The sequence below is a fragment of the Perca fluviatilis genome, chromosome 4 (assembly GCF_010015445.1).
Source record: "Perca fluviatilis chromosome 4, GENO_Pfluv_1.0, whole genome shotgun sequence".
NCBI classification, from domain to species: Eukaryota; Metazoa; Chordata; class Actinopteri; order Perciformes; family Percidae; genus Perca; species Perca fluviatilis.
In genome coordinates this window covers 5,062,164-5,084,264 of record NC_053115.1, presented here as the reverse complement: position 1 = coordinate 5,084,264, position 22,101 = coordinate 5,062,164, and the positions used below count along the sequence as shown (strand labels likewise).

The window sequence follows — 22,101 nt, the reverse complement described above, 5'->3', positions numbered from 1 at the left end:
CGCATATCTTCTTATCTTTTCAGGATGCCTTTCTTCTGTTTCAAGGAGATTTTAATAAGGGTCCCATCAAATGTCTCGGGGCTTAATTTTATAAGGGCTTGGAATTAATAATCGCTGTATGGGAACAGGTGTATTAATAAAGGCGGTGATTAAATGATTTGTGTGAACGGACGGCCCATAACTGCTATTTCAGGATTCTCATTCTTAGGCTTCGTGCTGTTATTCTTATTAAAAGCATTGTTTGTCATGTTTAACTGTCGCTTCACATTATTTCTCATCAGATCTCTAATTTCCTCATTTGCCTCTAATTGAACATCTGCTTGTGAAGTGGAGTTCTGACTCTCTATGGAGGTTAGCAGTGCGAGTGAGCAGTGCCAGGCCTGAATACTGAAAGCTTAGATGTGCCCAGAAGGAATTATTTCATTACTTTGCCTTGACGAATGTTTTACTACCTGACAAGGGCTGCTGTGGACAGTTGACTGGTGCTTTTCATTTTGGCTTTGCCTACACCTCTCCACCCTGGCTTAAAAAGCCATGTGAAGGAGTGTGGTCCCTTTGACTGAGAATGGGAGCAAACGGAGGATTAGTGCTTTGCTGATCCTGGCAGCTGCAGACAAACACCCGACAATGTTCAGAGGTGCCTGCTAGCACACATATCCGCATAGCAAATTACTGTAAATGTTTTATTTATCCAAACATGTCTCAGAGTTAGAGTTCCTCAGGAGGCAGACATAATCTCATTGGTTGGTTGAAACCTCAGTAGTCTGAGCCACATTTCTACATTTCTTTTGGAAAGAAAGTCAGGTAAATGTCTAACTTGATTAGCAGGCTAATGAGGGATTTATAAGTTAAAAGAAAATCTTTCTCTTTCTAAAATCCTTTCATAACCATGGCATGCATGATGTTGGAAGGTCAGCAGGGAAGCTTACATTGAAGGCTATAGGCAAGCAGGACTCATTTGAACATGAAAGGCAGCTACTGCAGGCTAACTAGCACACCCAGATGACTTAATATGGCTTGAATATATTTAAATAACAGAAAGTAGCAAGGCTTTATAATACTAGATTTTCTTCTGCCTTCTGTTTTTTCGCGCCTTGTGTCCAACCCTTGGCCATTGTGCTACCCAAGTCATCTGGGACAGACTCTACATTGCCCTTTGCTTGTCAGTCATGATCACAGGCATTCATTTCAATTTGTTGTTGTATTTGTAGAACAACAAAATGAGTAATAGATCAATTTACCTTGCAGCCATTATGGCCGTGCCTCCCACATCCCACTGCATCACTCACAGACAGAGTATATTCTTTAAATCATAAAGCCTTGAGATAATGCAGTGCCATTACGTTTTGATGTCTTTCAATCCGACTGTACATTTAATATCATTTGCCGTTTTTGGAAAACACATCTCTGCAAAGAATATGGTGGTGACTGACCCTTCCAACCCTTGTTCATCATGCTACCCAAGTCACTTCAGTCGTTGAAAATTAATCACTTGTTTGATATATTTGTGGCTCTAAGCAGGGGGGACTGCACCATGCGTGTCACATGCTGTGATCATCAGATCAATTTGGATTAGATGAACAAGTAGCTCATGATCTTGACATTGCTCACTGCGATCTAGCAAGGATGGATCATAGGCATTTTCCTGGATTAGAGACTTTTTTTTTAGTAGGTTGTACAAGAGAAGTTCCTTTCCTCAGACATGAACCCTAATCATCAAAATGACTTTGTTAGGCCATGCGTGAGCAGAATCATGCTTTATTTTATACATACAACATGGTAGATTATCTTTGTTAAGATCTATTTTAAGAGGGTTAAGAGTTTTGAGATCAGTCACAGTATCAACTTAACACTCATTGTTGGCTTTTTTGTCCAACTCGAACCTCAGTTGACCATTTGCCAAACCCCTTTCACAAACAGCGATTGTCTAATCATAGATTAGTAACTAGGCAACAGCCAGCCTTTCGATCTTTGGAATTAAAGCAGTGTGCATGGAGAGTTTGGATTCCAGTGTATTTTTGTTTAGCCTAAAGTGCAGGCTAAATATTAGCGCCTCTGTCCTGCTCTGTCTTGAAGTTTACACCCAGCAACCCCCGCCACCTCGTTATCTGAGATAGCGGTACTGTTCTGTCGTTCCATTTTTTGTCTTGCATTAGAGACATCTAGTGATTTACTTACTTATATTGCATTTGTGTAGTTATATTTAAAACCCTCCTCTCTTTTCACTAAGTCCCTTCTTTTTCTTATTCTTTTACATATTGAAGTTACTTTTCTGGTTTCCTGGGTCTTTATTTCAAGGGTGTAATGTAAGCTATCTGGTAACCTAACCTGTACAAAGCAAGAGTAGAATAGGTACTTTTGCAGTGCTTAGTCCTTGTCCTTAAAGGACCACTGCGACTTATTGGGACTTTGTCTTATTCACTGTATCCCCCAGAGTTAGATGAGTCCATACATACCCTTCTCATCTCCATGCGTGTCATAACTCTGTCTGAGGCCCCCACCGCTAGCCTAGCTTAGCACAGATCCTGGAGGTAACCGGCTCCAACTAGCCTACTGCTCCCAATAAGTGACAAAATAACGCCAACATTTTCCTATTTGTATTTGTATAGTCACAGCGTGTACAAATAACAAGGTCACATGAGACACAGCCATCTTCTAACCGTACACATACTGGGAACTATATTCTCAGAAGGCGAAGCACTGCTACTTCTGCTACTTGGGCGGAGTGATTTGCTCGCAGCACTTGAAAAGCACCGTTGTTACTCTCTGCTCCTCACAACAGGGCTTCAGGTGCTGCGAGCAAATCCCTCCGCCCAAGTAGCAGAAGTAGCAGTGCTTCGCCTTTCTGAGAATATAGTTCCCAGTTTGTATACAGTTAGAAGATGGCTGTGTCTCATGTGACCTTGTTATTTGTACACGCTGTATTCTACTAATCCAACATGTAAATAGGTACGTTATTTTGTCACTTATTGGGAGCAGTAGGCTAGTTGGAGCCGGTTACCTCCAGGATCTGTGCTAAGCTAGCGATGGGGGCGCCATGGGATATGGAGTCCCAATAAGTCGGTGTGTTCCTACAATACAAACAATAAATCATAAATCTAACTTCTGTTTTACTTGTCCAAATATGTAAGCTAAGCAGCTAAAAAGGGTTATGATGGTTTTTTTTCATTATTCTTATTGGAGATTAGCTAATAGTCAATTGATGAATTGATCAATTTAGTGATGCATTTTCCAGACTTTAATGTTGTGTTACTAAATTTAGTCTGTCTTTGATGCTACACATCTCTGATGCTCTTAAAATACATACAGTAATACTACACTACATTACATACAGTCACACTTTTTTTCAATGCTCTACAAGGGTGTATGTGCATTGGTCTCCTGTTCATTTTTTCAGGAAAACTTAAATCCGAGGTTTTACTGAACCACTAAGAATGCACAAAAGAGAAATGGCAAAGAGGAAAGACGGACACAGAGCAGGCTTTGTATATACATATTTTTAAATTATAGCCAAATTGACATTTTAAACTCAACTATTTAACATGCCTTCTGGTCAGAGTGATCTATATTGAAGGACACTTCCCTGATGGACAGACTCTACATCGGCCTTTGCTTGTCAGTCATAATCACAGGCATTTATTTCAATTTATTGTTGTATTTATAGAACAAAAACATTATTAATAGATCAATTTACCTTGCAGCCATTATGGGCGTGCCTCCCTCATCCCAGCGCATCACTCACAGACAGAGTATATCCTTTAAATCATAAAGATCCCATCCGACTGTACATTTGATATAATTTGCAGTTTTTGCAGGTTTTTCCTTTTCTGGAGAAGGAAGGGAGGGAGGGAGGGGGAGGGGGGTGGGGGGTGGTTGTAAAACACATCTCTGCAAAGAATATGGTGCTGACTGACAAAGTCAAATAAGTCTTAGACCAGAGATAAAGTGAATTCTGAGATGTTTGCTGAGATTAGGTCCAAACCCTCTTTACCCGTCTGCATCCCATGTACTGCTCGCTGGGATTATTTTTATCTGTAAGACCGTGGCTGATATCATTTTTCAAAGTGAGAATCCGCCAACGCAGCATGAGTAATCCATCTTGGTTCCTCTGACAATTTCCTGTGGAACATGTGTGTGCTCTTTATTCCTGAAGGGATACCTCAGCACACAAGAAGAGATGAATATCTCTGGAAGGGGGGATAAACCAGGAGAGCAATTTGTGATTAAAAGAATCCTTTGTAAGTACATTCGCAAACCTCTCTGCAGCCCATGCTGATGTGACTCACTCTCACAATGCAATTACCAACACAAACACAACATGTTCCACAGGCGGGAATTAAGACATACTCAATCAGACTGCTTCATTAAGACACCTTCCTATAAAAAAAAATCCACACTTTTACAGAACATTTATTCTGAGAGCGTTCATTTACACTGAGGTCCTTTGACAGTAGACTTTTTATTGTTGTTTTTTTCATCATAGGCACTGATAACAAGTTAACCATGTATTTCCATGCCTGGGGACATTATGTGATCCTGAGCACTTTTTCCCTTTATTGTTGAAATGAGACCATATACCAAAGTGTCTAATACATTTAATTTCATTCATCTCAGCATTAAGAAAATTGAGGCTTAACTTGTCTTGTTATTTAGAAAATAAATCTAGAAATGGAACATCTAATTTAAATAAACTGCCTAACAAACGGGACTGTTAGTATTATAATGCAGTGCACAAGTGTACAAGTCCTGCTGTATCTATTAAAAAAGTCATACAAAAAAGGAAAGAAAAAGCTCAATTTATCCTACCAGTTGGAGCTATGGGGAAGAACTTACCATTTGTTTTCCTGCTTACATTATGATAATGCACCCTGGAGCAGTAGCGGTGGTGTTCCTTTTAATAGAGGAATAGATTAATACTTGTTTCGGAGCCCGGCGCCCCTGTCCCCTGGTTGTGTTTTTATACAACAACAATATTGCCAAAGAAACTTTAATGCTAACCGTTGCCCTGGTGACAATTGCCAATACACAGTGAACCAAAAGGAATGTAATTTCAAGTATTGCCTGCGACTTACTCCACCGTTAATGCAGCCCAGTAGAAAAGAAGAGCACATAACTCGGCTTCCAGTTGCAGAGTTTGCCTTTGTTGAGACTTGGAGATTGAGTGCTTATTTTGTGTCAGTCATTCTTATTCATTTGCTCTGTGTTAAAGCAAACACTCCCCGCAACAGCGGTTGCAAAGGCACTTGTTATATTGTTGTTGAGCTTTGATTGACACCTCCAAAAGATCCCTGTCAGACGGGCATTTTCTGCTTGATTGAGGGTATTTGTCTGCAAGGTACAGTGCTTTTGTACAGCGAGGGTAAACTGTAACCGAGCTGCCAAGGGATTGATTTGTGCTTCCTTTTTGGCTACCAGGTATTTTAATGTGATCAGGCCGAGCACTGATTGACTGGCATATTTAGGCCACAACTCCTCCTCCTGTACTCTGTTTCTTCATCCCACCAACTGTCATCTTGCTCCCAAAAGTGCTGTCCAAACCTGCCCTGAAGCATTATACATACCCTCAAAGCTAATCATCTCCTACCACTAGAGCCGTGTGGTAATGCTCTGATCATTTGCTGCAGTCAGCTAATGATCCCTGTGACAAGTTGAGAGTCATTGGTACAGGTCTGAGTACAGCAGAAAAATCGATATCAATTACACCTATATCGGAGAATTGTCAAAAGTAAATGCCCAGGTGTCCTTGTTCCTCCAGCGTGAGCCAATCGCTTTGTTGACCGAAAGAACAACAAAAAGAATTAACATCAAGAGCGTACCTGCTTCGTGGTCTCTAATTGATGGCTAACCTTGATGTTGACAACATCACAAGAAAAACGAATGCATATTCATTTAGTCATGATGCTGCATAAAGCAGACATCTGAGAAAGTGAACCGCAGTTGCATCGCGCACGGCAGGTTGTACAGTCCTGCGTCTACGCTGCACAGCTTGGCTTGATTTATGCTACTGACAAGGCCATTTCTCTCCAGCACAGCACTCTGTGGGGAACCTTAGGAGAGACAGCCTTTCAATTTATCTCAGACAGCCCCTCCCCCATATACACTTCAGGGTTTTTAAAGCAGCCAAGAGCATAGATCAACACCTAAAGTTAGGTCCCACCCCTTGTCCCGGCTCAGAGGATATGGTGACCTCGCCTCATTCCCCGCACGCTCGCCGCATTACAGACTCTCACCTCCAGTGCTGTTAGCAACACTGACATTTTTGATACAATTATGATTAGAAACATCACCTGCAGGTAGGTCGATGATGGTCAATGTGGGTCGGAAATAGTAACACAGGCACACCTTATCTGGGAGCTTACCATGGCAGGCAAACACAATATCAAACACATTCCCTGCAGTACTTTTTTCACACTTACTTATTTTTCTTCCATTGGCTTGTCTGGTTTTTGGAAGTGGATGGGTGCTTCAACGGTGAGTTGAGCACACTGTTTGTGCACTGAGGCAATAGCCTTTGTGTAAAGAAAGCCTTGGCTGGGACTAATTATTTGGTAGAAATACCGTAAGCTTGCAACGAGCTCTCTTCCTGTGGTCTCATGGCTGAGTAATCCCACTGATAGAATCTTAACCCCTATTTTCACAAGCCGGATTTATTTACCCTGTTAATTAAGTAGAGACGCACACAAGCCTCCACCCTGCAGTCATGCTACCAATCAGCCATGGCATCTCAGAGTCGCTAAGTATTCATGAACAGTCCTGCTTGAAACCCCTCAAATCAGGATCTAATCTGTGATTAGGCATATTGTTGTTGTTGTATGTTGAATTTTTATGAGTGCACTGCTATTCTTCGATGGCATTAGCGAGTTAATGTGTTTATGTAGAAAGTGAGCTAACACGATTCTACTATTTGAGCATGAGGCGCCAGCTGCTGCCATTAGAAAACTCGCTCTACATTCCGGGCCCACACTTATTTCAAAGTCGCTGCTCTCAACGCATAATTTTCTTGGCATTTCTTTTTTTTTTTTGTGGCTCATTATTTGGATTGTGGCAGTTTCCTTTCACAATGTAGAATTTATCAAACAGATCAAAGACAAAATATGTCTGAATGAAACATCAAAACAAGGCTTTCAAATGCCTTTTTGATTGTGGGGAAGCTTACAAAAAGGCAACGTCTGCATCTGTTAACAGCATCTCAAAGAGAATGCAAGGAAATAACAAAAACAGGCTTTTATTTTGGACCAGGCTCTTTCCTGCGATTTCCACTTCACAGTGCCGGTGATAGCTGCTCTGTGACTGATGTTATTTGTCTCTTTCATCTTGTCACAGAGCAGGGAGGATCAACACTGTACAGGCCCTGTCCTCAGAGGCTTGATCTCACCCAAAATACACACCTGTGTTTTTTAGGATTACACAAGTGCATTTGGCCATCTCGCCTTGTTCAAAATAATCGCCTCCTTTTAGGAGGATTATTGCTTTGTCCATTAAACCTGTGTGAGGCAGGGATGAAAGGAGTGGCACTCTTGTTCATCTCACCTGTGAATTATTGATACCTGCCCCTCCGCTGGCTTCTCCCGGGATGGAGGTGGGAAATGTCTCCTCACATAATGGGCACATCGCACAGACATGTCAGTGCCACGGCAGAGACAAGGGAAGGCCGGAGCAAAACTGAAAAGTGTTAATAGTAAGCCTTCATCTCTTATTCACCGCTGCTGTGCCTCGGTTGACGTCTACTGTAGTTGACCTCATCTGCTCTTCCATTAGCCTCAGACTAAAATGACGAACACTTACGCAGACAGCCGCTCTGCTCATCTTTCTGTACTGTCTGTGAAAGGGAAGCACTTCCCCAGTCTTCATATAATGCTTCAAAAAAGGTAGACAATGCGGTGAACGGCTACAGTCTTGGTTCCACAGGAGGGCCGCTGAGGATTTAACTCACCATAAGAGCCATTGTGCTCACATGCGGCACCATTGCTCGCTCTCGGCAGAGCCTCCTCTTACAAGATGCATGGTGCACAAGTAACATGATAGCTATTTTGTCCCTGAGGATAAAGGGATTGTGGATACACAGAGAGCAAAGCACAAAAGCAGGTATTTAGTTGTGTTGAGGTGGTGCTGTGAGCCTTGTGCTCGTTGACTTGAATGGGGTGAGAGCTTGTGCTATTTGAAATAATGTTTTTTTTAATGATTGCAAAAAGGCCACTAGTCAATTGATAATAGATGCATACGTGGTAAAAACTCACTTTTAACCTTAAAAGATAACATGAGTCATCAGACAAACTTTGCTAAATGCACAGAGCGCCAGCAATGAAATGTAATTAATGAATAGTAGTTGTTTTAATTGTGCTTAGTCTGCTCAGGGTTATGGCCAGTTATAGGGTCGTGGTGCCATTTAATGGCCCATTCTCTTCAAATTGATCAGCCTCCAGGTTTGATGTCAGTAACTGTGGGCCATCCCACACAGCGATATGCCCCTCATGTAACTGATGGTCATTGTTAGCTACTTTGCATTCAGCACTTTTGTCTCAGCCTGATATAAACCAAAAAGTCTCCACTCAGCAGCACCATGTGGTTTTCGAAGTAGATTCTCTTACACTGACTGTCTCTGCATTTTCTTATCACATCCACCACTTTAAAAATACTCCAAGTAGACAGTGAAGCAGGGGGGTGGATATAACACTATGTCACACCGGATCAACCACATTTCACAAGTACATCCTGTTAAATGCATCACTGATGCATTCAAGAAAACACCCTGTTCACATAACAGAAAGACTTGATGAACTGTTTTCTGTGCCATGTGTCATTCAGACTTCTACCACGGCTATTAAACACATTAAGCTCACTGTTTTCAGCTCAGACTGCATCTTCAATTATCTGTAACTATCAAACGGTTGTTTTGAATCAATTAAAAGCAGTAGAAGAATAAGTTTAAGCTGCCTGCAGGGAGTGGCATCAGTCTAGGAAGCTAGTGTGCTGATACACAGGGTCTGTTACTTTGAATTTTGGTCCTGTTGCACTGTTAATGAATGCAATGCAGATATATGTTAATATAAAAATATTGATTGGTGCAGCTTTAAGTGTTTATGTGCGTTCCTGCAAATGTTTGGAATAACGCACACATGTCCTACAAATGTGTAGCATAACGCACACATGTCCTGCAAATGTGTGGAATAACACACACATGTCCTGCAAATGTGTGGAATGACGCACACATGTCCTCCAAATGTGTGGAATAACGCACACGTTTGCGTATGAAGGCCACACATCTTCCCTCCCCCCTCACAATCAGGCTGACGCCATTTCCTATTTACAGTTTGCAGATTCAGCAGAGCATTTCAGATCATTAAAATCCAGCAAACTTTAATAAGTTGGTCCACTCTTGATTTCCCACAGTACCTTGCTTTCAAGGGCACAATTTCCATTTTTGCTTGTTATTTAGAAAATGCCAAGTTTTGTTTAGGCCTTTCGACCTTTTTTAAAGCACTTGTGGCCATTGTATAAAGGGCATGAAGCCATTGTATTGTTGTCCTAGATATCTTGAAGTCATAGGCTGAATTAATCACCCCCGAAAATACAATCCTATTTCTTATCGTTGTCATCTGCAAAGAAGCAGAACTTAATTAGAGACACTGAGAAATGTTCTCTGCTGTGTTAGTCACGTGTCTTTGCTGCTACGTCAACCCCATGCCACACAGTTGAATTTGTACAATGTCTGCACAGGAGCTTTTGTTGCTAATAGTACAAGGTGATGCTACGGCAGTAATATAATTTTCTTTCTTTTTTAACTACAGGGTCTCCATCTTGGACAACGGTAACCTTCGGGTATGGAATGCAACCAAATCTGATGCAGGTCTTTACACCTGTGTGGCAAGAAACCAGTTTGGAGTGGCAAGCAGCACAGGAAGCGTCACAGTTAAAGGTATTTCCTATTTCCTCTTTCCATTTCATCACATTCAGTCAGCAGGGACCGTGTCCAATAAAGTACCGGACACCTCTTAAAGAAATGCATGTTTTTCACTCTGACAGCACGTGGAGTTGCTTGATGTTTCATGCTGCACCTTGAAAAACTAACCAGAAGTATTTGATTTCAAAAATATTATATGACCAACACAGAGAAGGACACTGATTTTTGAAGACTCCAACCACCTCGTTCTCTTGGTATTTGGATAAGTCATGAGGAGCAGGGCTTTTTCTCATTGCTAGAGAGACAGACACACCTGGCTGTATGTTTGCAGAGGTTGTCACTACCCGATGTGAGTCGAATGCAGATGTGAGTTGCGCATGCTCATATTTAAATGGTTTACGGCATAACGTCAAGGGATCTGGATCCGGCTGCAGCGTGCGTCTGTGTCATACTGAAATTTGTGAAATCCATAAAATAATAATAAATAATAAACTTTTCTCATTACAAACAATAACAGAAGATGGAAATCCTTTCAAAAATGTTTTAGCTATCTATGATTGTTTGATTGCTAACGTTAGCTAACGTTAGCTAACGTTAGCTCAAAATGACAGCCTTTGTTATTGTATTGATATTACAGAAGTCTCTCTCTGTAATGTACCTATCTCATTATTCTGTGGCTAACAGCAAAACAGATCTGTGTGAAATCTGGTCTAGCCTACCTGTGTGTCGCAAAGTGACGCATGCGCAACTCACATCTGCACTCGACTCACATCGGGTAGTGACAGAGGTGTTGAAAACATTCAGCTGACTGCCTCAGTGCCTCCAGTACTGACAGAGGATATACTGTGTTAAAAAAGGCAGTGTTGTTAGATCATCTAAGTTGGGGATTGTGTTACTGCTCTGGCGCTGTGACTTATTATACTACATAGACACATTTTTACCTTCACACATGGAAGGAATATGATAAAAAGAAATTGTGGGGCATCTTAAGCCATCCACTTGTTGTCTTGATGCTCTACCAACAGAAAAACGTTTTTAGGTGTGTGGTGACAGATTTACTGCAGATAGTCAATAGCTCTTTTTCATCAGGTAACTTTCCTTGCCTTGAAAACTGCAGTCACCAAGCCTATCCTCAAAATAAGTAGTCTGGATTACTGTGACTACCAACTACTGTACAGACACAATTAACTTTCCTTTGTAAGTAAAATAATTGAAAAAGTTAATCAACTAGGTAACTTCAAATGATTACTTTAATTAATTTTAATCTGGAATTTGGCCCCAAAACATAAATGAGACAGCTCTCATTAAGGCTCTGAATGACATTCGTTTAGAAACTGATTTCAGTTCTAGTCTTATTAGATCTAAGTGCTGCTTTTGACACATTTGTCTATACAATACTGCTGGGCGGTGTGGAAAATTGGGTTGGACTCTCAGGCACAATGCTAAAGTGGTTCAATCTTCAGGATCTGTAATTATTCATCTGAGCGGACCAACATGATATGTGGGGTTCCCCAAGGATCAATCCTTAGACCTCTTCTATTCAACATTCATATACCTATATAAGGCCACATTATACACAACATCAAGTATCATGTGATCAAGTAATCATGCTGAGAACAACTGAAAGAAGGAAGGCTGAAAATTAGCGTTCATCTTGACTCACGTTTTTGGTTGTGAGAGACAAAGGTCGTAAATCTTGGTGTAATCTTGGTCTCAGAGGAACTTAAACAGGCATGTCAAATCAATTTCAGAGTCTGCATTCTACCAAATCAAAAACATAGCAAGAATCAGAGGATTCATGTCCAGGCACGAATGATAGAAACATATCAATGCTTTCATTTACAGCAAGTTAGATAACTAATGCCGCTGCAAGAGTCCTAACAAAAAACACATTATTCCAGTACTCAGATATCTTCACTGTCTTCCAGTGTGTCAGAAAAGAGTCTTTAAAGTATTGCTGCTTATATTTAAATCTCTCAGTGGCATAGGACCAAAATACATCTGACTGTCTATTACAATATGAACCCTCTCAGCCTCTCAAATCATTCATCAGCTGGAGGGCTGCAAACTGTTCCCAGTGTGCAAATTAAACATGGAGAAGCAGCATTTACTGTGCACCACAGAGCTGGAACAAACTTCCAGAGGACGTAAGCACCAACTTTGACCACCTTTAGATCAGGTTAAAAAAAAAAAACTTTGACTGAACCTTAAATACTCATCATAAAAATACATTATATTGCATCTTATCCTTATGTCTCTGTTTTAACATTTTAATCTCCCTTTAAAATGATTGCTCATGCTGTTTTTCTTCACTTTAGATTGTCTTTGTGTATGAAATTATTTGGGCATAAAGTGCAGTGCATTGGGTGGCTTTTTTTCTGTGCATACTGCTGTTTTTCTGTCCTATTTCCACTGGGGATAGTTTTCTCACCTCCTCTAGTTCCTGGGGGATTTGCTGACATATTCAGTGAACTATACCCTCACTTTGACCTCCTGTTCACGGAGGTTGCACAGTTCATTTGTGTAAAGGTTATATGTTCTGCCTTGACCTTCCTTGTTGGCTGGCTTGTGTAGATTCATAGAATTATTGATCTTCATTATATTGGCCTTAGGGAGAAAGGTTCATGATTCATATTTCACAAGGTTTGGTGTAGATTACATGTATATTTCAACAGATTTTTGGAATCCTTGCATCAAATCTTTCAGACAAATCGGACAGCTGCCCCTGCATTTATTCAGTTTCACTACAAGCAGCTTCTGATGTGTCAAGGTAAACCCTGTAGGCAAGATTGTCCTCAGCAAATTCACTCAGAACCATTATTCACCTGGGAGAGAATACGGTTCATCCACATGTAACCAGCAGCACACACTAATACTAATCGTTTGCCTGTGTCGGTGATAAGGAGACCTTTCACCTGTTAGGCAATGAATTGAACAGGTCTATGAAAATGAACTAATAAAGCAGTGCCAAAATTCTTCAAATTCACAAGACTATGTGATGAGAACTTCTGTATTCCTCTCTAAAGTTAAATCATTTTTTCATTAAGTCTCAAAGACAGCTTCTCCTTCTTCTCCTGAAGTTTATGATTTTTGCTCAAAGGTTCAATCCATTTAATTGTCTTCTACAAGTTAGCGATCTGTCGAATCCTGTGTCAGCCGTGTCAACAGCAGGTCTGCTAGAATATCTGTTAGATTTCTTTTTTCTCTCCAAGCAGTTCCTATAGAAACGTAAATTATTTTTTAGCCTCACAGGCATTAGTGTTTGATTGAATTCTTTGAAAGCATTGATAAATGGCAATGTGAATAACAGCAAGAGGAATACTGTATGTATTCAGTAATTCCCTTTTCACCAGAAAACACATCACATAATGTAATTTAAAGAAAAAGTCTAGACCAGCGCTTTCTTCTGTAAATCACTCAAGGCATGTTTCCTGTTTCTGTTGAATTATAAAAGATAGATTTCATGTATTATGAATGCTCAAAAAGTCAGCAGCAGTCAAGAATGTAGGGAGAGCTTAGAGTGCACCTTGCCGCTGATTTATGCTGATGCCTCAGTCTGCCTCCCATTTACGACTCTGGCTTTCTATAAAAAAAAGAATTCAGTAACCTTTGTGTAATTGAAGTGAAGGAATTAACAGCATAAAATATATGTGTATTTGAATTTTTGGACATGAACATGTTCATTGCTTCGAAAGTTTAAGCACAGACCTCGACTTCAAGGCATAATAGAAAGCACAGCATTGCTACACCCTGCAGGTTACGCTCTGCACTCTCCTTTTCCCCATTTATCCCACACTGTGAAATGAAAAGGGGTACAGAACCCCCCAGCCAATCAGTGTGTGTGTGTGGGGGGGGGTTGTGGGCGTGATCCTGCCGCTCTCTCTGTAGGTTCACGTTGATGTGCCTGTATGTGATTTTTCAATCAAGCTGAAAGGAAACACGTTGTAAACCGCGTATGTCTTCTCAGCATAAATACACTTATTTTAGACACTTATTATTCTTGTGAGAGGGAATATGGGTTGTATTTGACACCCTCTCTTACTTGCTGCCTTTCCATCATCATATGTTGTAGCTGTTTTCTGCAGCTGATGTTCCTGTATATGATCTTGTGCCTTTCTGTCACAATCTATATTGTTTCGAAAATGGGATGGGGTAATTTACATGCACTATTTCATTGAGGGTTGGAAACCTGTTTAGCGAGGAGAAATGTGTGTTGCGGGAGCAGCCCTTATGGGAGATGACAGTAGTTTATTCAAATTGACTTTGGTGATATGAATGCTGAAAAATACCTGTCAAAAAGCATTCGGCGTCTCTTGCTGTGAATGAGCCACCTAGCAAACAGCGGAGGAGCAGTCACAACAGATGAGCCCAGTTAATGTCCCCATTATTCCAACACTGGGGGGATATTAGCAGATTAATTGCACTTGATTATAAATGTGCTCCCTGAATTTTGATTACACTGGAGATGAGCCGTTGCAATTAGGGTTTCCTCCCATCATTACAGATGGTCAGTTAACGCAAAACTTTTGAGCTCATGCTGCGTTCACTTCTGTTTGCCTCTGTAAACCCTGAAGGCGTTTCATCTTTTCATCACTGTGACACATCATTGCAACCATTTGCTTTTGAGGTGTTTGAAAAGTAAAATTGAGTATTTTCTCTTATTTTGTTATTGTAAGATGTTCTAGGTTTTCACTTGTGTTTAAGGTATTTCACACTTTTTATGCGTATTAGCAACATTTAGCATGCCAGTCGTTTTTTTTAATAAATGCCTCAACAACTAGTGGATGGATTCCTGTGAAATTAAGTGCAGATATTTATGTTCCCCTGAGGATGAATTGTTATGACTTTGGTGATCCCTTAATTTTTTAAATACCTGCCAAACTAATACTATTTCCATCAGCCTTGGCTGTGTTTTTTCTTTAGTGCTAATTAGAAAATGTTAGCATGCTAAAACACTGCATTAAAGGTGCTCTAAGCGACGTTGGGTGACGCCACTTCTTGTTGACGTTCGAAGTATTTTCAAACAAAACGAGGCTAGCTCGCCCCTCCCTCCTCCTCATCCCGTCCCATCTCCCTCCCTTCCATGCTTCCGTGCACTAACCCCCCTGACCCCCACCCTCCAAATCCTTCTTGTCGGTTATTGGCTGGAACGCTGGAAGGCTGTTTGTTATGTTTGGTGGTGCAGGTTGGCACAGTTTGTTTTTGTTGGCGTTTGTGGAGCCTGGGCTGTCTACAGATACCCCTTTTTTTTTACAGTGTGTTCAGGGGACAGGCAGCTCGTGGATAGTGAAGAGATGTTCGCTGTATGTGACAGAAAATGTTGTGGCCTAAAAAACGCGTGACACGCTTAGAGCACCGTTAAGATGGTGAAAATGGTTAACATCGTACCCGCTTTACATTGGTATGTTAGAATTGTCATTATGAGCATGTTGACATGCTTTCATTTGCATTGGGACAGCCTCACAGAGCTACTAGCATGGCTGTATACACTGACCGGCTTATGCTTGAATAAAACTAGCTTGTATGATGTGTCTTCTGAAAATGTCGACAGGCAAAGTATTTATAGCTGTTCCAAATGGCAACTCTCAAAGGGGGGGAGTGAAAAGTCTGCCGCCGTAGAGAGGGGCAAGACACGATAATTGTTAGAATACAAGGATAACAGCACACATTTTCAGACAGTCTCTGCTGGAAGACATTTATGGTGTTGCACTCTGTAATAATAAAGCAGAAATAGTTCTGTAAAGAATGCATGAGGGTTTATGAAGAAAGAGGGATTAAAGGAGAAGTCCAAACACTGCACAAAGTGGGACAGATGTTGGATTGTCGGTTTTAGAAGTTACAATTCCAGCATCTGAAAGGAGGGAGGGTGTTTCCACTTCTAATGGAGTATGGCCTTTTTAATCTTGTTAAATGAAAATATTCTCTGGAATTTCATACGATTCGATATCAAAGTAAAAAGATGGCACTGGTCATTGCTTTAGTCATTTTTTGGCTTTTGGGTGTACTGTATAAGACAGAAGATAAATCATCTGATCAGTTACTTGGACCTAAAAACATTCAATTTTTCACACCAAAGTCTGGGAGCCGTATTTTTGTCCAAGCAAAGCCTTTCTGCCAGCAACTATGTGAAATAAATGCGACGTGTGACTCCTGACACCCATATAGAAAAATAATGAGCAGCCATCTGTCAGTGATCACCAGCAGGTTGCTACAGATGTGCCACTGCACAGCCTATGAATACGGTGTTGAGTGCATATTGAATGCGTCTGTTGATCGAAGTACACAAGGGTTTCCCACAATTGAAGTTTGTCCTTGAAAAAACTTTTGATTTGTGCTTTGGAAAATAAGTTGCGTTCAAAAGAGTGTGCAAGAGGAGTTTGTGCTGTGCTGATGAAATCCCTTTTCTCGGTTTGTTGATATGAAAAGCAAAGGGACGGAAAAATTGGGGATGGTCATGACACAACTGTTCCAAAATGACAAAATATTACGCTGAGGGCTTTTTAAGCAATGCATGTTAAGGTCAGGTTACATTTAAATACATGATATGAACCTTAGCCTCTGTGTACTTTTTTAGTAAAGGCCTTTGACCTACCAGCGAAAAAACACTTTCCTTAACAAGTTTGTGCTCGTCTTGAACCTACATGCCTCTGCATCCTCTGTGTGAATCTCAGCTTGAAGGACTTAGAGGTTGAAGCTTTTCTTTGTTAAATTTGTTTTCAAAATCCCCAGATCACGTGGCCCGTGACTCTTCGATGCCCTCCTCTATGCATTATTCAAGCTCAAATCACTCACTTTGTGTGGAAAACTACAGCGTGTCTATAGCCTACACTCAAAGAGAATACACTCTTACACATTACAGCTTTAGACCATTAAAGCTGGGGGGATTCTCCACAGGAGTGGAAGAGGAGTGTGAGCATTATTCATGATGGCTGCTGTTTGTGGGAAGACTGTTGAAACTGGCCGTGTGAGGCCTATCAGCACGCCTCAGAGAGGAGCATGGAGTCATTTGGTAACTGTTAGCTCGCTCTGTTTTCTGGTCAGCCATATGTAATGCTTGTGCAGCTTCTCGGAGTGTTCCCACTGTGAGCCACAGTCAGTAAGTCATCTGTTTTGGCTCCCACAGCTCCTTCAGTTCAGGTTAGGAGTCCAACTTGATATGTTGCTTCAATAAAAAGATATGAATTCATTTCTTATTCATTTAAGCATTAAACTATGTAGGGGTCTTCAGCTTAAAATGCTCCATCAGAACTTATTTTGCATGGCAGTGTTTTCACTTCTCAAAACATCTTTAGGGAAGAGGTCAGGATGGATGGTTGGCCCACCAGTCAGGCTTTATTATACAGGTCCATTATTTCTAGGGCTGTGCTCGATTGAAGAAATTCTTAGTCGACTAACACTCATTCAATTGTATCGACTAATCGATTAGTTGATTTAATCGACAGATCTGTAAATCTGAGTTTCTCCGCAAAGAGTCATGCAAAAGCACCACTTTCTTGTGTTTACCAGAGATGTGCTCGTACGTTTCTTGGAAATAAGTCATTCAGCATGACAAAAAGCATCAAACATGACTAATCGACTAAAGAAATCTAAGTTGACTAAGACCAAAACGACCAATTAGTCGACTAATCGACTAAGAGGGAGCAGCCCTAGTTATTTCCTAATCATTGTCTAGGACGTTTCCTGAAAAGGCACCGGTTATACATATTCAGTCATTATTTATTTTCTTCTTGTATGTTGAATTTTCACATTTGCTTGTTCAGCTGACCTGCTGTAATTTATTGGAATCAGTTAATGTGAAAGTGAAACAAACGAAAACTGTCTCTATCTAGGTTTCTCCCTAAAAGGAAGTTTTCCTCACCATTTAAGGTTTCTGCCTAAAAGGGAGTTTTTCCTCGCCACTGTCGCAAGCGACAAGAGCAATGCTCGCTCTTGTGGGAATTACTGCAATTGTTGGGTCTTTGTGAATTATAGTGTGGTCTAGACCTACTCTATCTGTGTCGCGAGATAACTCTTGTTATGATTTGATACTATAAATAAAATTGAATTGAATTATTGTCCCTATAATGAGTACAAAATAGTCCTTCAAAGAAAGGATCCAAGGCACTCTTCTTGTAAAAAAATAAAAAAGCCTTTATTTAGATGGGTATTTCATATTTACATTAAAAATAGAACTGGGCAGCAACCCACGCTTATCGGCACAAAGCAGCCTTCTTACTGGGAAATCTTCTTACTGGGAAATCGGAAATGATTCTAAAATATTCCTTCCTTTTTTTGGGATATTCAAACCCTAACAAGACTTTAACTATATGAGGACCAAAACAGAAGGGTTATTTTTGGAACGGTGATATGGGTAAGTTTAGGTGACAACCATACTCAAAGACAACCATTAGCACAACTGTATTTTTAAGCTTTGTGAAATAATTCCCCCGAATTACAAAATGGTTAGTACAGTCAGTGCTGTCGGACTGGGGGTGGAATTGGAACTGAGTACGTAGGGCCCTTATGAGAAGAGGGCCCAAAAAGATACTAGTATGAATAGCTGTGGATGCAGGGAGGGGCCCATAGACAATGCATTTCTACAGGGCCCAGAATGTTGTGCTACGCCCCTGACTACAGTACAAGTGGAATTTGTTATCCTGCTAATTTTTTTATTCCTTCTTGGCGTATTCACGCCTTTAACACTTTTGGGTTTTCACACATTTAAATATTTTCAGTTGATTATTCATGTAACAACAGATGACTGAGGAGAGAACTCTTTTTTTTAAGAATCTTAAGTACAAACTGAAACATGTCATCGCCGCCCACCTTCCTGAGGTGCCACCACGTCTGTCCCAGCATGTTAACATGCTCTGTATCTTGTCTCTGATTGACCCAGTTAAGTGAGTGGGTTACTATCCTCTCCTTTACCGTGGCAGTAGGTTAACAAGGCATTATACAAGACGGAAATCAATCAAATTATGCTTAAGAGCCCAGTGTGTGGTTGTGTAACCAACCTTGGTTGTCCATATCATCTGTCACAAATGATGACAGAGCATGGTAATAAGGGAGCATATTCCCACCATCATTGTCACAGTCAGTCCCTGGAGGCAGTAAGAGACTGGGCAGCACACACCACAAGGAGAGGAGTTCATGGTAGGAAAGCGGCAAATATACCAATCCTGCTGGGGGAATAATAAAGGAGATTAATGTTCATAGTATGTTTCAGAGATAAGGAGTAAATATTTTTGATTGTGGATTCAAGTATTTCCCAGTAGATCCTTCCTGAGCCTTTTGTTTTCTCCTATTTCCTTCTCCTCCATTTAGAATATCCTCCTGAAAACCACTGCAAAACAGAAAAGTGTGTTTCTTACCCTTCATGTAATTTAGTTTTTCTTTTTTTTTCTTCCTGCGCTTGTTCTGCAAAGTATAGCCGGCCCTTTAGAAAAGAGCAGACACGAGCCCTTAAACAGCTCCTGTGTGTTAGTACCACATTTTTACTGCGCTGCCATTGTTCACCACTTAGCCCCAACAATAGAGGACTGGGGCTCTCAGACGCTCTTTCATTGTGTATATGATAAAACCTACCAGCTGATAGCATTCTGGCCTGATATCAGAAAACGGTTAGATAAATCACATCGGGGGTGTATGGTGGTGGTGGTGTTTGTGGTGTTTGTGGTGTATGCGTTGCAGAGGGGAGGGAGGGGGCTAATACAATGGAGGTATTGAATTCACTCTGGATGAAGACTGCACTGCCGGCACTTTCTACATGAATCTATGCCTGTCCAGGGATCATTTGCCATGGTTAATTTAGTCTGTGTGCTCAGAGTGGCAATTTCAACCAAGTAATCACAGCACCCCCAAGAGGGAGACAGGTGTTGTACACTCTGAGAACAAAGCCTCTCCCACTCATCTCGCCGCTCTCATGTGCTTCCACCTTCCTCCTCTGCTGCTCGCAAACACAAGCGTAGATAAGGGATGCTTGCCTTATTCCCTTGCGATGTCATTGTAATGCACTGCAGGCTTGAAAAGAGAGTAGCGACGACTGGAAGAAGTGCTTGCTGCTGTTTACTGTTTTCCTAGCGGTGCGTTTTGGGAATTTTTGGGCCAATCGGGGGAAGTTCCAGGCTGAAGGCTGAGCTGGCAGTGACACATAGAGGCTTCTCAGGATGCAGGAGAAACACGTCTCTGAGTCCCCACAGAGACCAGCTCAGGCCCAAACAAATACCAGTTATTGTACAGTAGCTGTGCGCCCTAGTTTGCTGTGTGCTCTGTTCCATATATCCTTCTATTAACTGAGTCTGACATATCCATAAGGATGATGGACGGGCCTGGCGTTTTGCAAAGCCATTTCCCATGCTGAATTATAATGCCTGGAAAAGGGGGGCAGAACATTGTCTTTGATCAAATGTGCGCGGTGTGTGTTTCAGAGCCGACTGCCATCACCACCCTGCCATCCACGCTGGACATCACCGTGGGGGAGAGCGTGGTCCTGCCCTGTCAAGTGAGCCACGACCCATCCCTGGAGCTCAAGTTCACCTGGTTCTTCAACGAGCAGCTCCTCCACTTCGGGAGCCACGGTGGATTTTTTGAAAAAGTGGGAGGTGTAAGTACATAATCCCTCACAGTTTCGGACATTCTGTAAGGCTACAAGGCCTCCGATTAGTTGTTGTGAGAGCTGTAAAGACAGGTTTCCCATTTACAAACAATGTAGGATGCGCGTGCAGAAAGGTATTTAAAGGTCCCATGGCATGAACATTTCACTTTATGAGGTTTTTTTAACATTAATATGCGTTCCCCCAGCCTGCCTATGGTCCCCCAGTGGCTAGAAATGGTGATAGGTGTAAACCGAGCCCTGGGTATCCTGCTCTGCCTTTGAGAAAATGAAAGCTCAGATGGGCCGATCTGGAATCTTCCCTTTATGACGTCATAAGGGGAAAGGTTACCTCCCCTTTCCCTGCTTTGCCCGCCCAGAGAATTTGGCCCACCCATGAGAGAGAGAGAGACATCATGGCTTGCAAACAAGCAAAGCATGGCAGTTGGTCAAGGCCACACCCCCACTCCACCTTGCCCCCCCCCCCCTCTCTCCTCCTCAATAGCTACAGACACAGAAATGGCACCAAGGCTGAATTTCGGGAAATAAACTTCAGATACAGTATTAGGGGACCACTAAGGTCTATATAAAAGAGACTTCAGATACAGTATTAGGGGACCACTAAGGTCTAAATAAAAGAGACTTCAGATACAGTATTAGGGGACCACTAAGGTCTATATAAAAGAGACTTCAGATACAGTATTAGGGGACCACTAAGGTCTATATAAAAGAGACTTCAGATACAGTATTAGGTGACTACTAAGGTCTATATAAAAGAGACTTCAGATACAGTATTAGGGGACCACTAAGGTCTATAGAAAAGAGACTTCAGATACAGTATTAGGGGACCACTAAGGTCTATAGAAAAGAGACTTCAGATACAGTATTAGGGGGACCACTGAGGCCTATATAAAAGCATCCAAAACTCAGCATGTCATAGGACCTTTAAAGTTGAAAGTTGCCACAATGTCATGATCATTTATGCAGTACATGGACATTTTTACTATTTAAAAATAGACGTGCTGAAAACAAATAGTAAAAATCAGTGATAACGATTACCAAGACCATACAAAGGTAGCTCTTGCAGGTAGTCAGGAATCACCTGTGTGTCTCAAACCCTTTGTGTAACATTAGCATAACAAAATAAAAGTAACTTTAGCATATATAAAATTAAGAGCATAAAAGCTCCCTCATTTGTAACACTGTATGAACGTTTTCACCATCAACTGTAGATTTATGCCAGCTATGGTAGGCTACGTTAGCGCTAAACCTCATTAGATACCTGCAGTGTATACAGGGCAAGAGTCTCATTTGAAACTCTCAATACAGGATTGTATATGTGTATTCAGAATTATGTATTCATCAGCCACACAGAATCATGAAAACAGACTCCCCTGTAATATTATAAGTGTAATAACGTGATGCAGTTTTCATCTAAATCCACGAGTCTGCACCTCGAAAAGCTGTCACCAAGTTTGACACTGAAACTTTAAATGATCCAAAATCTCTCTGTATTTCTCTGTATGGCTGTGTTTAGAAATCGGTGTCATCCGGCGACTTTTGCGTGCAGAAACTCAAGTAAAGTTTATGACCTCTTCTGAAGAGTCCATCATGTTTTATTAATCCTCCG

The 22,101-nt window shown here is 41.2% G+C and overlaps 1 protein-coding gene across 2 annotated transcripts in view; it reads left to right on the top strand.

Annotated features, from left to right (window-relative positions):
• cntn4 (contactin 4) overlaps positions 1–22,101 on the top strand; it is a 163,324-nt gene that overhangs the window by 129,822 nt on the left and 11,401 nt on the right. For both annotated transcript variants that reach the window (XM_039796925.1, XM_039796924.1), the window contains exons 12-13: positions 9,789–9,916; positions 20,308–20,483. In XM_039796925.1, coding sequence (XP_039652859.1) covers positions 9,789–9,916; positions 20,308–20,483 — 304 coding nt within the window. The remainder of the gene's footprint in view (positions 1–9,788; positions 9,917–20,307; positions 20,484–22,101) is intronic.